The sequence below is a fragment of the Falco rusticolus genome, chromosome 9, assembly GCF_015220075.1.
Source record: "Falco rusticolus isolate bFalRus1 chromosome 9, bFalRus1.pri, whole genome shotgun sequence".
Classification (NCBI taxonomy): Eukaryota; Metazoa; Chordata; class Aves; order Falconiformes; family Falconidae; genus Falco; species Falco rusticolus.
The window spans coordinates 46,168,738-46,180,921 of record NC_051195.1 but is presented as its reverse complement, the minus strand read 5'-3'; the positions used below and the strand labels follow the sequence as shown (position 1 = coordinate 46,180,921).

General features: G+C 56.3%; 1 protein-coding gene across 1 annotated transcript; it reads right to left on the bottom strand.

The window, feature by feature from the left end:
• Window positions 1–7,426: 7,426 nt before the first annotated feature.
• Window positions 7,427–10,719, bottom strand: LOC119153877 (NOTCH regulated ankyrin repeat protein). The gene has a single exon (XM_037400826.1). It carries the CDS (start codon window positions 10,554–10,556, stop codon window positions 10,209–10,211), a length of 348 nt encoding a protein of 115 aa, XP_037256723.1. The 5' UTR covers window positions 10,557–10,719; the 3' UTR covers window positions 7,427–10,208.
• Window positions 10,720–12,184: the final 1,465 nt, after the last annotated feature.

The following is a 12,184-nucleotide window of genomic DNA, read 5'->3' as shown; positions in this document are numbered from 1 at the left end:
CTTGGAAACCTCTCTGAGTCCCTGCTGACATGCACCCCAGACAGCTGTGTTCTCTGGGGGAATGCATCCCTGGTGGAGCCCAGCAAGGAGCCCTGCAGTGAGCAAGACATTTCCAGGCTGAGTAGCTGGTGGTCTGCAACAGGGAGCAAGGACGGGGTGGCTCAGCAAAGTCCTAACAGCCCTGAAGTATCAGTGATGAAGGCACCCCAGGGTTCTCATGCTGCTAGGACCATCCTTAGGAGCCCAGGTCCCCATGCAAAGACACACTTCAGGGCCCTACACACACAGCTTTGGGATCTGGCGCTGCAGGGATGGGGCTCTGAGCTCCCATGTCCTGCGTCCCATGTAGCGGCTGATGTCATTTTAGGTTTCCTGAGGGTTGTTCCACCTGTCCCCATCTTCTGATCTAGATCTCTTGCTGGCCTGGTCCCTCACGCACTCCAAAGCTGAGCAGCACCTGCAATGGTCAGGACAGAGATCTGGTCACCACGTGAACATGGCCGCAGGAGCCCAGGATCGGATATGGCCCAGCATGTGGAGGTGGACATCTGTGCAAGTCTAGGAGATGGGATGGCCTCCAGACCCTGGGGCTGAGGGCAGGCAGGACACGTGAGGACCCCTCAAGCCGCAGAAGGAGCTTAGGTGTAAGTGCTGTCATCCATCCTATGCTTCCATAACCTGTGAAGGAGCCCAGACACCACCTGGGACAGACACCCCAGGGACAGAGCTGAATCTCACTCCACTGACCAAACTGTGCAGGCAGGGTCCCAGTTACTGCTGCCTCCTGAGTACTGCATGTGACCATCATAGTCCCCATGGTCCCACTGGCATCACTCAGACAGCTTCAACCCTCATGTGTTAAAATCCATTATTTTAAAACATTTTTCAATATTTGGTTGTGAAAGCCCTGTCTCCTGGAGTTCTGTGACTCCAACAGAAACTTGGTACCCGAGAAGAGCATGAAATCCTTCTTGGAGGTGCATCTCCATTTCCATCCCAGAAGGCAGAAGAAGAAAATGCTCACTTATTCCTCCTCCAGAGAAGAGTCATATCCCTTCAGACCACCCATCACCAGCCTCAGCAGTTGGCATGGAGCCCACCGACATGTCCACCTCCATCACTGCATCCTCTCACTGTACTGCGAGGTCTGAGGTCACTGTACCAGAAAGCTGCTCTGACTCTAGGGTAAAACAGGCAAAAGGAGTAGGAAATCACCAGTTTTGGCATAAGGGACCACTGTTACCAGCACAAGGCACCTGCCTTGCTGGGTAAGCACCAGCTGTGGTGAGGCAGAGGTGGCTGGTCCTTGCTCAGGGGCTGGGGGGTGCATTGCAGTGGTCCTCGGCTGTGACTGGCCCTGCAGGAGCCCTCTCCCTTCTCACCCTTTACCAAGACCAGGAGCCCTGGGTTTGTCTGCGGGAGGTCTTCACTGCCCCAAGATTGGGGTGTCCCCATTGCCCCGCCACTGCTGTAACACGCCCCAGCACCCTCAACAAGCAGGACACACATGGGGGTCCCCACCTGGTTGCACCCCCAGACTCTCCCACCTCATGCGGTTCCCACCCAACCCCTGCCAGCTGCACGCAGAACCCAGGAGCTGCATCCCGGAGGAGCCCAAGGGTCCCAGGCAGGGAAAAACCTGGGACACAGGTGAGAGGCAGCTCATCCCCCTGTGTGGTGGCCAGGGGGCTTTTATCCTTCTTCTGCCATGCTGAGGGGCCAGAGCCTGGCGTTTCCCAGCCCGCAGCAGACACAGCCCCCGGGCAGCCCAGTGGGGATGGAGAGCCCTTCTCTCCGCCCAGCCAGGATGGAGACGGACCACGGGGCTTTCTCTTTAATGCAATGCTATGAATACTTGGGGTCTTTCTGCTCGCTGTTTAATGGATTTGAATGTGAAAAGGTGGTGGAATTGGGAAGAGGGGAAGAGGGGGGGGAAGGCCAGGCCTCTTTGTTCGGGGATGCTGCTCCAGCCTTGGATTTATTTAGCATTTGGAGGGCTCTGGGGTCTTTCTCTCTTCCCCAGCCACTGCAAAGGCTCGCTCCCTTTTCTGCCTCATGCTTATTAGCATAGCAGCTGCTCCGGGAGAGGGGCTAGGCAAGAGAAAAGGATAGAGGCGTCCGGGAAATGAATAGGAGGGGAAAAAAATAGCTTAAAAGGACAGAGGCTTTGAATGAGGGGGAGTAGTGGGTGGAAAAGGGGACGGGGGGCGGCTCGGAGTTGTCACCGTAGCTGTGAATGTGAGCAGGGTGAAATGTGGAGACCCGCTGGGGACCGTTGCCCCAGCCAGCCGCTGTGCTGGGGGACAAGGGGCTGGTCCTGGTGCTGCAGAGCGAGGTCAGGGCTTCCCTGTGCCCCCCTGTTCATGGGGACATGGAGGGCGGTGGGTGCTGAGTCGGCACCCTCCTGTACCCATAGCCCTGTTGCCTCAGGCCACCCTGCATCCCTCTTCCTGGAGGGATTCATTCATTCAGGGTGTCCCAGCCCCCTGAGGCTGGGCCAGGGGTCCCCCAGGTGTGACCTCTGAGCTGAAGCATCCAGGGAGAGATCCCAGTAAGCGTCAGAGCTGCTGGTGGTTCCCAAAGGTGTTGGGCTGCTGGAAGAACCACCTCCTCTCAGAGGGGCAGGCTGGGTATGGGATGGGGCAGCAGGGGAAGCCCCTGGGGCAGGCTGCAAGCATGCAATCAGTGCCTCCCACTCCTCCACCCGCTCCCTGGCAGACCCCTCCAGCTGCCAGATGATTGAGTCTTTTAGGCATAATTAAAGGAAATCAGGTGTCAAGAGAGCTACCGTGCCACTCCTCCCCCAGCTCACAGTGGGACAACCATGCTGAGACATCCCAGCTCCCTGAGCAAGCAGGCATGCTCCTGGGCAGTAAACCTGAGAGAGGTCTGGGCACATTTGGAGTCCGTCTGTGCAATTGCATCCTTTGTAATACCCCTGCTGTTGACTGGGCATACGTGAGAAGTGTTTCTTCAGCTGGAGGAAACAAGAACTGAGGATGCAGTGCGCTCCTGGAGTGACAGGAGGCTCAGAGATGCCGTTTGCAGCCAGAGATGCTCCTTGGTTGTTAAATTCATTCGGAGCCAGGAGCCTGCTTGTTGTGCCCTGGTGTTTGCCTGAGCCCCAGGGTGCTGCTGAGATCCAGTGCTGAGTCCCAGCCTCACATTGCCCCCCTGACACATTGCAGAAGCTAGCAGAGCAGCCAGTCATTGCCTGGCCAGTGTCTCCTCTGGCCATGTCTCCTCTAGCCAGGGGTGCACGTGGCCGTGCTGGCTGGGCCAGCCCTGCCTCCCCTCCACGCTGTGCGGGAGCATCTGCCTGCACTCCTGTGCTGGGCTCCCCGCGAGCCAGCACAGCCAGCGTGGCCATCCTGCTCAGGATAAACCTGAAGCTGGTTGGTGTTGGGCTGGCTCAGAAACAAGGAAGATGGATTTGCCAGCTGACGGTCACAGCTGGGCTTCTGTGTCCCTCTGCACTCCTCTGGGCTGCCAGGGCTGCTGCCAGATCATGAGGGGAAAAGGGAGGCACCTTCTGGGGACCCTTGTCTTAAAAAGCAGCAGGAGGACACGTTCAGCTCAGCTGTGCCAAGGTCTGCCACCTCACGAGGGTGCTGCCGGTGGTGCTGCTCTCCTTGGCTCATCCTCAGAGACTGCTCCCAGGCACAGGATCCTGTTGGATTCAGGCTGAACGAGGAGTTTCCAATTAAAACAGTTGTCCCAACCACCTCCAAGCTTGTCATCCATCCGGCAGTCCAGCTTTGCCTCTGTCTGTTCTTCTGCCCATCTGTGCATCCCCAGCCCTGCTTCTATTCCCCAACCCTCCGAGCCACCCCCCATCCCTCCATGTTCCCAGCGATCCCCGCCAACCCTCCCTAGCCACCCCCCATCCTTCCCTCATTCCCTCCATCCAAGCAGCCTTCCACACCTCCAGACCCAAGCCCCATCCACTGTCCTCCCCAAAATGAGCCAAACCAGGATGTTTCCCTTCTTGGCCATTTTGTTAGGGTCAGGAAAAGAAACCTGCTAACATGAAGAAGCTAAAACCTACATTGCACTCACAGTTCTGCATCCCACCTGCTGTGAGACCCAGAGGTCACCTCTCCCTGGGCACCCCTAAAGATGGGTGCTCATGGTGGGAGTGGGACATAGCTGAAGAATGTTTGGGAAGAGAAGAAAGAAGTTTCTGCTGCCCACACGATTGACAGTGCTATTCCCTGGGATGCTCACTGCTACCAAGGAGAAACGGGAGCCCCCCATGGTCCCTGTGCTGAGGCATCCCAAGCCTGGGAGCATCCCTGGGGGGACACAGCCCCCTGAGCATGGAGGTCCACAGAGTGGCAGCAATTTTAGGGCATGGGGGCTTGGCACTGAAAACCTTGTACCCACCTCGTGGCAGGGTGTGAAGGTCACATGCACTCCAGGAAGACCCCAAAACAACTCCATGCCCCAGACGGTGGCCAGCTCCAGCCTTGGAGGGATCTGGGAGACTGGGACCTTTGCACCAAGACCCAACATCAAACACTGCAGCAGCTTTGGGTCAGCAGCAAAACAGGTTGAAACCATGAGCCGTCCTGTCCTGCACGATGTGCTGTGGACTCTGGGTGCCACCAACCGTGGCCTGCCCGGCCACCCTGCCACCCCCTGCCTCCCACCCACCCAGAGGGGCTCACCCCCATGGCAGGGATGGAGCCCAGAAAGCCTCAAGAAGGGACAAAATATAGAGGCTGGAAAAGAGGCCAGTCTGGACAGCCAGACCGAGCTGCCGTCTCCTCCCCAGCACCGAACAGAAGTTGATTGTGATTTCTTTTTTTTTAAAAAAAAAGGTAACTCTTATTCGGATCTGCAGACCACGGCATTATCATAGTCATACAAACGCCCAACAAAGCATCTATTTAAAATGTACTGAATTTTGATTACAGCCCGTCCCCTCTTGCTCGCCTGCTCGCTGTCTTTCTTTCTCATTCATTACTTACTGTGTTAAGCTCCCTGAAATTCAAATAAAATCCCACCTCCTCCCCCCCATCCATATGCGTTGGTCGATTCAGCTCCGATGGCTGGGCTTGACGGATGAAGGGCAATAGAAGAGAAGACAAAGCTGTCAAACCTCACCAGGCTGTGTTGACTTCCCATCGCCCCCATGGCCGGAGGGGAGCCCGATCCATCTGGTTTGGAGTCAGTAGCACAAACAAAAGCAAAAGACAATGGTAGGAAGCACTTGAAAGTTCAAATTCTTGCTTTGGTTTCTCTTGGAACAACAGCACCTACGTAATGTGGCCAGTGGACAATAATGCGCGGCCAGGGACATGCAAAAATGCCAGAAGAATGTGCTTATGCCACCAAACGATCCAATATTTTTGTTTTATTGGAACAAAAATAGAAAAGGGAAAAAAAAAAAAAAGAAGAAGGAAGAAAAAGCAAGTCTTTGGAGTTCCTAGATTTCTTGGACAGGCTTTCTGTAGAGAGGAGAGCTGCAAAGCGGGGTGGCCACGGGCCATACAGGGAGCCTGGTACCAGGGTGACTGCTCCCTGGTGGGCTCAGTCCTGGGGGGTTGGGGGTCGGCTGCGCCCTTGGCACATCCCTGCTGCGGAGGCCATTGCATGTGGGAGCCCAGGGACACAGGGTGGCTTCGTGGGCGCTGGGCTGGGTGCCAGGGGGTGTGATTTGTATTCACCACCCAACCCAAATCCCCTGCGAAGGGGCTGCCAGAGGCCCCAGCCTGCTCCGGCTGCCGCAGGGTGAGGGAAGCTGTGTGCAGAAATGCTGTGTTTCCTTGGAAAAACCCATCCTGGAGGTGGTGGCTGGCCTGGCCAGCCTGGCTGAAGCCCTGGGATGAGGTGAGCGGCGAGAAGCTGCAGGGCTGAGCCGAGCCGGGCTGAGCCCAGCTCCATGACAACTCCAAGCAGGCACCTGGATGAGTTTTTTGCAACATCCTAAGCCTGGTGGAGAGGCAGGTGTGAGCTGCACCCCCAGGTGTGAGCCCATGGACCGCTGTGCTGGAGGGAGGTCTGGGGGCACTCACTGGTGGGCTGGTGTCACACAGTGCCCAGGTGGGACAAGATCACGGCATGGCAGGAGAGGGGAGCGATGCTCACCCCACGCACACATCCCACAGGTCTGGCCACAGTCAGCAGCAGCTGCGAGACCTGGGCGATAAACCCACAGGACAACCAGCGGGTTGATACCAAAACCTGATGCTTTTGGCATCATCTTTTTTTGTCCTGCTAAAAACCAGCTGGGTCACTCGGTGTCCATCCAGGGCTGTGCCTGGGCAGGCTGCGTGTCCCCAGGGCACCCTGGGCAGCCGGCTGTGCCCATCCCAGGCACTGTCCTGTGCTGGCAGTGTGGCACGGGGCTTGGCACATCAGGGTGGAAGTTGGCCAACCTGGAGAGATCACACCAAGCCCCTTCTCCAGGTTTCCTCCCCACTGCCATTTGCAGGACAGCGCTCCCGGCATTCCTGGGAATCCACACCCAGAGTCAAACTGAGCATGGCACAAATTTCCTGGGGATTTGGGAATTTCCAGAGCTGGAAAAATTATTGATATAGAAAAAGCCTCATTCAAAACCCCCACACCAGTGCCAGTGAGGGAAGCTTGCCTGCCCCCTGCTTTCAAAGCCCCAGCTGAGGGCAGGACCCAGCGGGTCGCTGGCACAGGGCTGCCTCTGCTTTTCCCACTTCCCAGAGCAGCCAGATCCTGCCTGGAAAACCTCCAAAGGTGCAGCACTCAGCCCACTTTTGGGCACCAGCCTGCTCTGAGCCACGTGAGATGACAGAGGTGCCCTTGGGGATGGAGCCCCCATGCTGACCCCCACCCCACCACCAGTCCAACAGCAGCTTCTGGCTAGAGGTGACCCCATCCCCACAGCCCAAGGGTTTGGCAAGGACCAAGCCGCTTCAAACCCTTGCTGGGACCCAGGTTGAAGCAAAAAGCCTGGGAAGGGTTGCAGGCAATCACAGGGCGCTCAGCCAGTGGGGCTGGGGCTGCAGACCCAAATGCACCCCCCAAACACTACAGACCCCAGAAGCAGTCCCACAGCTGGTTGCAGAGCTCCTACTTCTCTCCCTTAGGTTGAGCAACTTCTTTAGGAACATCTCAAGCACCACATGCCTGGTCCAGCACATCCTGGTCCTGAGCCATCACCCCTCCACCAGCCACCAAACAGTGGGATAGGGCAAACCAGGACACCCCAGAGCTTCCTCCAGCTATGGGAAGGGCGTGGTAGGGGCTGCAGCTCCAGCATCCCCCCAAAATCCACCCCAGCCATCACCCTCTGGGGATGCATTTAACCCCAGGAGCACTACAGGTTTAGACACCAAAACAGGGACCTGGGGAGCCTAGCCAGCCACCCCCACCACAGGAACCACCGAGCATCACCCATAACCATGTGGGAAAGAACAAACAAAAAAGCCATTTAGTTTTGGGGTTTTTTTTATAAAAAGATCAATGAAAAATTTATTTATAAATTTCGCACTCTGGGGCTACACGTCTATATCATACACTCAGGAATATGCTGTACTGTACAGACTTTATCCAGTTAGAAATGATCATATAGTGACCCACATACAGCTTCAATATAAGCCTAAAAATTCTTAACATTAATTAACATAATTAAAAAAGGTATTTGCATCTAAAGAAAAATCTACAGAAAAACTCCTTTCTGGAGCAATCTGTGCATCAGCTTCAATGTCTGCTTATTTCACTGACATTATCAATATATTCTTCTTACAAAAATAATAATAATAATTAAAAAGATGACTGCTGGAAGGCAACCAGTCATGCATGAAAGAGCCTCCCCCACCTGCCTCTTTTTTTTAATTTATTTTTCTTGTACTCCCCGTTTTGGCATGAAGGGTCAGCAGCACGATGAGCCAACAAGGGGGGTGGGGGGGACCCTCATTTCAATTTGAATCAATCTGCATCCCTTTTACTTCTCAGGATCAAGAGAGACGGGGGGGTGTGGGGGTTGCATAGAAAATTGAAACTCTAGGGACTAGGAAGGGCAGCAGCTTTTCAGTAAAATACAAAGGGATGTAAAAATACATCAACTCACAATTTCAGAGCAAACCCCCTTCCCCGACATACAGTTTCCCAAAATCTCAGCGTGTCTAAAGCTCCAGGAGGCTGGAAAGGAACAATACTTTTCTTAAACAACTCACCCAGCAATTCACACAGGAGATTCACAGTCTTAATAGGTATTTTATAAAAATATAAATATGGGTTACATCATGTTGTCTTTACAACACTGGACAGAGCTCCCTTTAGACTGGGTTTATAACCAAGATTTCTTTTTAAAAATCCATCTAGAACTTGGCTTTACAATACACTTTTTAATATCATGTCATAAATGTTATGACATTTCATTGTGGCAAATCCATTTAGTCAAAAATATAAATGTGCAACCATCTGGTAACGACGATAAAACCTCGCTAGAAAAGATCTTGTTCCCACCCCGTAACTATCGCACAGAAGCACCAGTGGAAGTGCTGGACACCCCCTTCCATGCTCACAGAAAGACTTCGGCCAAGCAGTTCCTTGCAAATTACAGCATTAACAGTAGACGCTTTCAACAGCGCTTTTTCTCTTGTTCTTCTTTAAATCTGGAGCTTTTTTAAACATCATCTCAAATCGTTGAAGTGGAGAAAACCAAAAACCAAACTGTAGGTGAAACCATCAGAGACAAAGCAGAATATTCAGTGCAATGGGAAATAATCATGGCAGACTCAAGTTGGTTTTTTTTTAGTTTTAAGACTAGGAAAGCAAACAAACAACATCAACAAAAAGCATATTTCCCAAACCATATTTTTGAAACACTCACCACCAGCTTCCAACAAAACCAGGCTCACAATCTTCACCCACAAATATATACATACATGATAAATAGTTAAGACACAACCCAAATAAACCAGCAGGTAACTTTTTTTTTTAATCGCAATGGTTTGGATGCAGGGAGCAAGAGAGGAAAGAACGGGGAGATGGCAGTGATACGGATGGCTTTAGTGCAGACGAAGAGAAGAGGGCTGAAAGACCAGCGGGAGAAAGGAGACTTCTGAAATTTTCCGCATTTTCCAAATGGATGTTCTTGTGCCATAGCAAAAAAAAAAAAGCAGCATTTGCGATTATACGTGCAGTCACTTCAAAATGCGACCTCGGGTGGCTTTCTCTTCTTCCTCCCTTTCTTTTATAAATATATATATTTAGGCATATATATATAATATAAAAGGCGGGTGAATCTACATACATCAAATGAATCGTTCTGCATTGAGAAGTGTTATCCAAGTTTCACCAAAAGAAAAATAAAGTTCCCAAACTATTTTCAGTAGTTTTCCGGCATCTCTCTAGGCAGCAGAGAGCGCTCGCGCCCCTTTCCTGTGCAAAAGCAAATCCTCTGCCTCTAGAGTTTATTTCTTTTTTTTAAGGAAAAAAAAAAGTCCAGGATTTGCTAATCCCAGTTTACACACAAAACCAGAAGGATTCAATGTCTTTTCCTGGGATCTCAGGTGTGCTAAACGGATTCAAGGAGCGGGTGAGGACGCAGACTTTCTTCGGACACCCAAAAAAAGAAACAAAGTAGAAAACCCAACGCAAAATAAAACAAAAAAGGAGCAAAACCGGGGTGAGAAAACCGTGTCTGTCATATTCCAACGGAGTCGCCTCAAGAAAAAAAAATAAAATTAAAAAAATCAGCGGTGGGAAAACACGGGGGAAGGTTGCAGGAGGGAGGAGCCCCCCCGCGGTGCCCCGAGCCCCCAGCCCGTCCCGGGGCACGCGGGAAGGGGGGGGGGGGGGGGACACACGGGGGCGTTGAAATGAATTCGTTTCTGAGCCAGAATACTTTAAATCGGAGGGAAGGGAGCGAGGGGAGAGAGGATTAAATATTAGCGGGGAGGGGGCGGGAGCCTTTAAAGCATCTGACCAGATGTCAAACTGAAACCGTGAATACTGTGAGTGCAGCCGAGGTAGATGGAGGAGAAAAAAACCAAACCAAAACAACAAACCAAAACAAAAAAAACAAAACCAAAAACAAAACCCAAACACATTACAGTAGGAAAACAACCCTTGGAAGAAAAAAAAAAAAACAAAAGCAGGCGAACGGTGGCGTGTTTTGCGTGGGGCCCCAAATCTTCGCCAAATAAACCCCACGCGGGGGTGGGAGCAGCTTTGGCGGCCGGGGGAGCGGGGGAGGGGGGGGGGCGGCGGCCCCGGCATCACCGGGCGCCGGCGGAGTATTTGGCCTTGGTGATCAGGTAGAGGACGATGTCCTGGTGGCCCCCGAAGGCGGCGATGTGCAGCGCGCTCCAGCCGTCCCGGTTCGCCAGGCGGATGTCGGCGCCGAACTTGACCAGGAGCTTGACCAGCTCCAGGTTGCCGTCGATGACGGACTGGTGCAGCGCCGTCTGCCCCTCGGGCCCGAAGGAGTTGACGTTGAACTCGCAGTTCGTCATGTTCTGCAGCAGCGACTGCAGCTCCTTGGTGTTGCCCCGCCGCACCGCCTCCTGGAAGACGCGCTGGCTGGGCGGCGGCGCCGCGCACGGCGACACCTCGCTCTGGCTCATGCCGCCGCTCACGCCCCGCCGCCCCGCATGGACGGCGACGCCTCCGCCCGCCCGGGCATGCGGCTGCTGGGCGGCTGCCGGTGCTGCTGCAGCCGCCGCCGGACCCGGGCCCCGCCGCTCCGCCGCCGCCGCGCTGCTACCGCCGCCGCTCCGCCGCCGCGCCCGGGCCCCTCTGGAGCGCAGCCGCCCCGCACCGCGCCTTTTACTCCTCCTTTTATTTGCATAACAATGGCACGGCCGTGACGCGGCGCGCAGGGGCGGGGCGCCGCCGCCGAGCGCCCATTGGAACGGCCGGCAGGGGAGGGGGCGCGGAGCCACGCCCCCCGAGGGAGAGGAGCCGCGCTGCCCCACCCCCACCCCTGGGCTGTGCCGGGGGGACGGTGGGGGGCGCTCCCGGCTCGGCTCGGCTCGGCTCGGCTCGGCTCGGCTCGGCTCGGCTCGGCTCGGCTCGGCTCGGCTCGGCTCGGCTGGGCGCAGCGCAGGGGCGCGGTGGTCACAGGCAGAGGGCGCCACCACCCAGGCCGTGCCGTGCCGTGCCGTGCCGTGCCGTGCCGTGCCGTGCCGTGCCGTGCCGTGCCGTGCCGTGATGTGCGGGGCCGTGCCATGCCGGGCTGTGTACAGCCTTGCCGTGCCGTGCCGTGCGGGGCCGTGCCGTGCCGTGATATGGGGGGCCGTGCCATGCCACGCTGGGCCGTGCTGTGCGGGGCCATGCCGTGCCGTGATGTGCGGGGCCGTGCCATGCCGGCCTGTGTACAGTCTTGCCGTGCTGTGCCGTGCGGGGCCGTGCCGTGCTGTGCGAGGCCGTGATGTGCGGGGCTGTACCATTCCACGCGGCGCCGTGCCGTGCGGGGCCGTGCGGAGCCGTGCCGTGCTGTGCCGTGCGGGGCCGTGCCGTGCCGTGCCGTGCCATGCCGTGCCAGGCGGATGCAGCCGGTCCCACCGCTGCCTCTCCGCGCTGCCACCGCGCTGTGCCCCCGGGACCCGCCGGCCCCGAACCCCGCGGGGGCGGGTGTCCCCCGGGTGCTGCCGAGCGGCACCGCAGACACCACCACACCGGGGCAGGTCACGGCAGGGGCACGAGGGGGTTCAGCCCCGCAGGATCTGGCCCCCCTGGGCGCACACAGCGGCGGTGCCATGAGGTTCAGGGACCCATGGCTGGGACTGATTTGGGGCGCGGGGAGGAAGGCGCAGCCCCCCACCGGACCCCACCGGCGCTGGAGCGACTCGATGTGGTCACACGGGACTTTGTGCGGGGTCGGATCCTGCCCGGCCAACAGCCGGGAGGTACCAAAAATGGTGCATCACCCCCCGTCGGTGCCGGAGGGGCCCCCGCGCCCGTTTGGCCCGCGGGGAGCAAACGGCGGGGGCTGGCTGGGAAGCGGCACCCCCGGGCCAGCACTCGCCACCTCTGCTGGGCATTTGGTCGCGGGAGCGGAGCGGGAGGCGCAGGGAGAGAGGAAGGAGCGTGTCGTAAAATGAAGTGACAGCGGCTGTGCCTCCCTTTGGGAATGGAACGGGAGAAACCGGCCAGCTGCGGAATTGCCAACCGATGGCACTTGCCACCTCGGAGTCACCCGTCACAGCGGCAGGACAGCGGCCCTGAGCTCAGGGCACCGCACATCCCACCG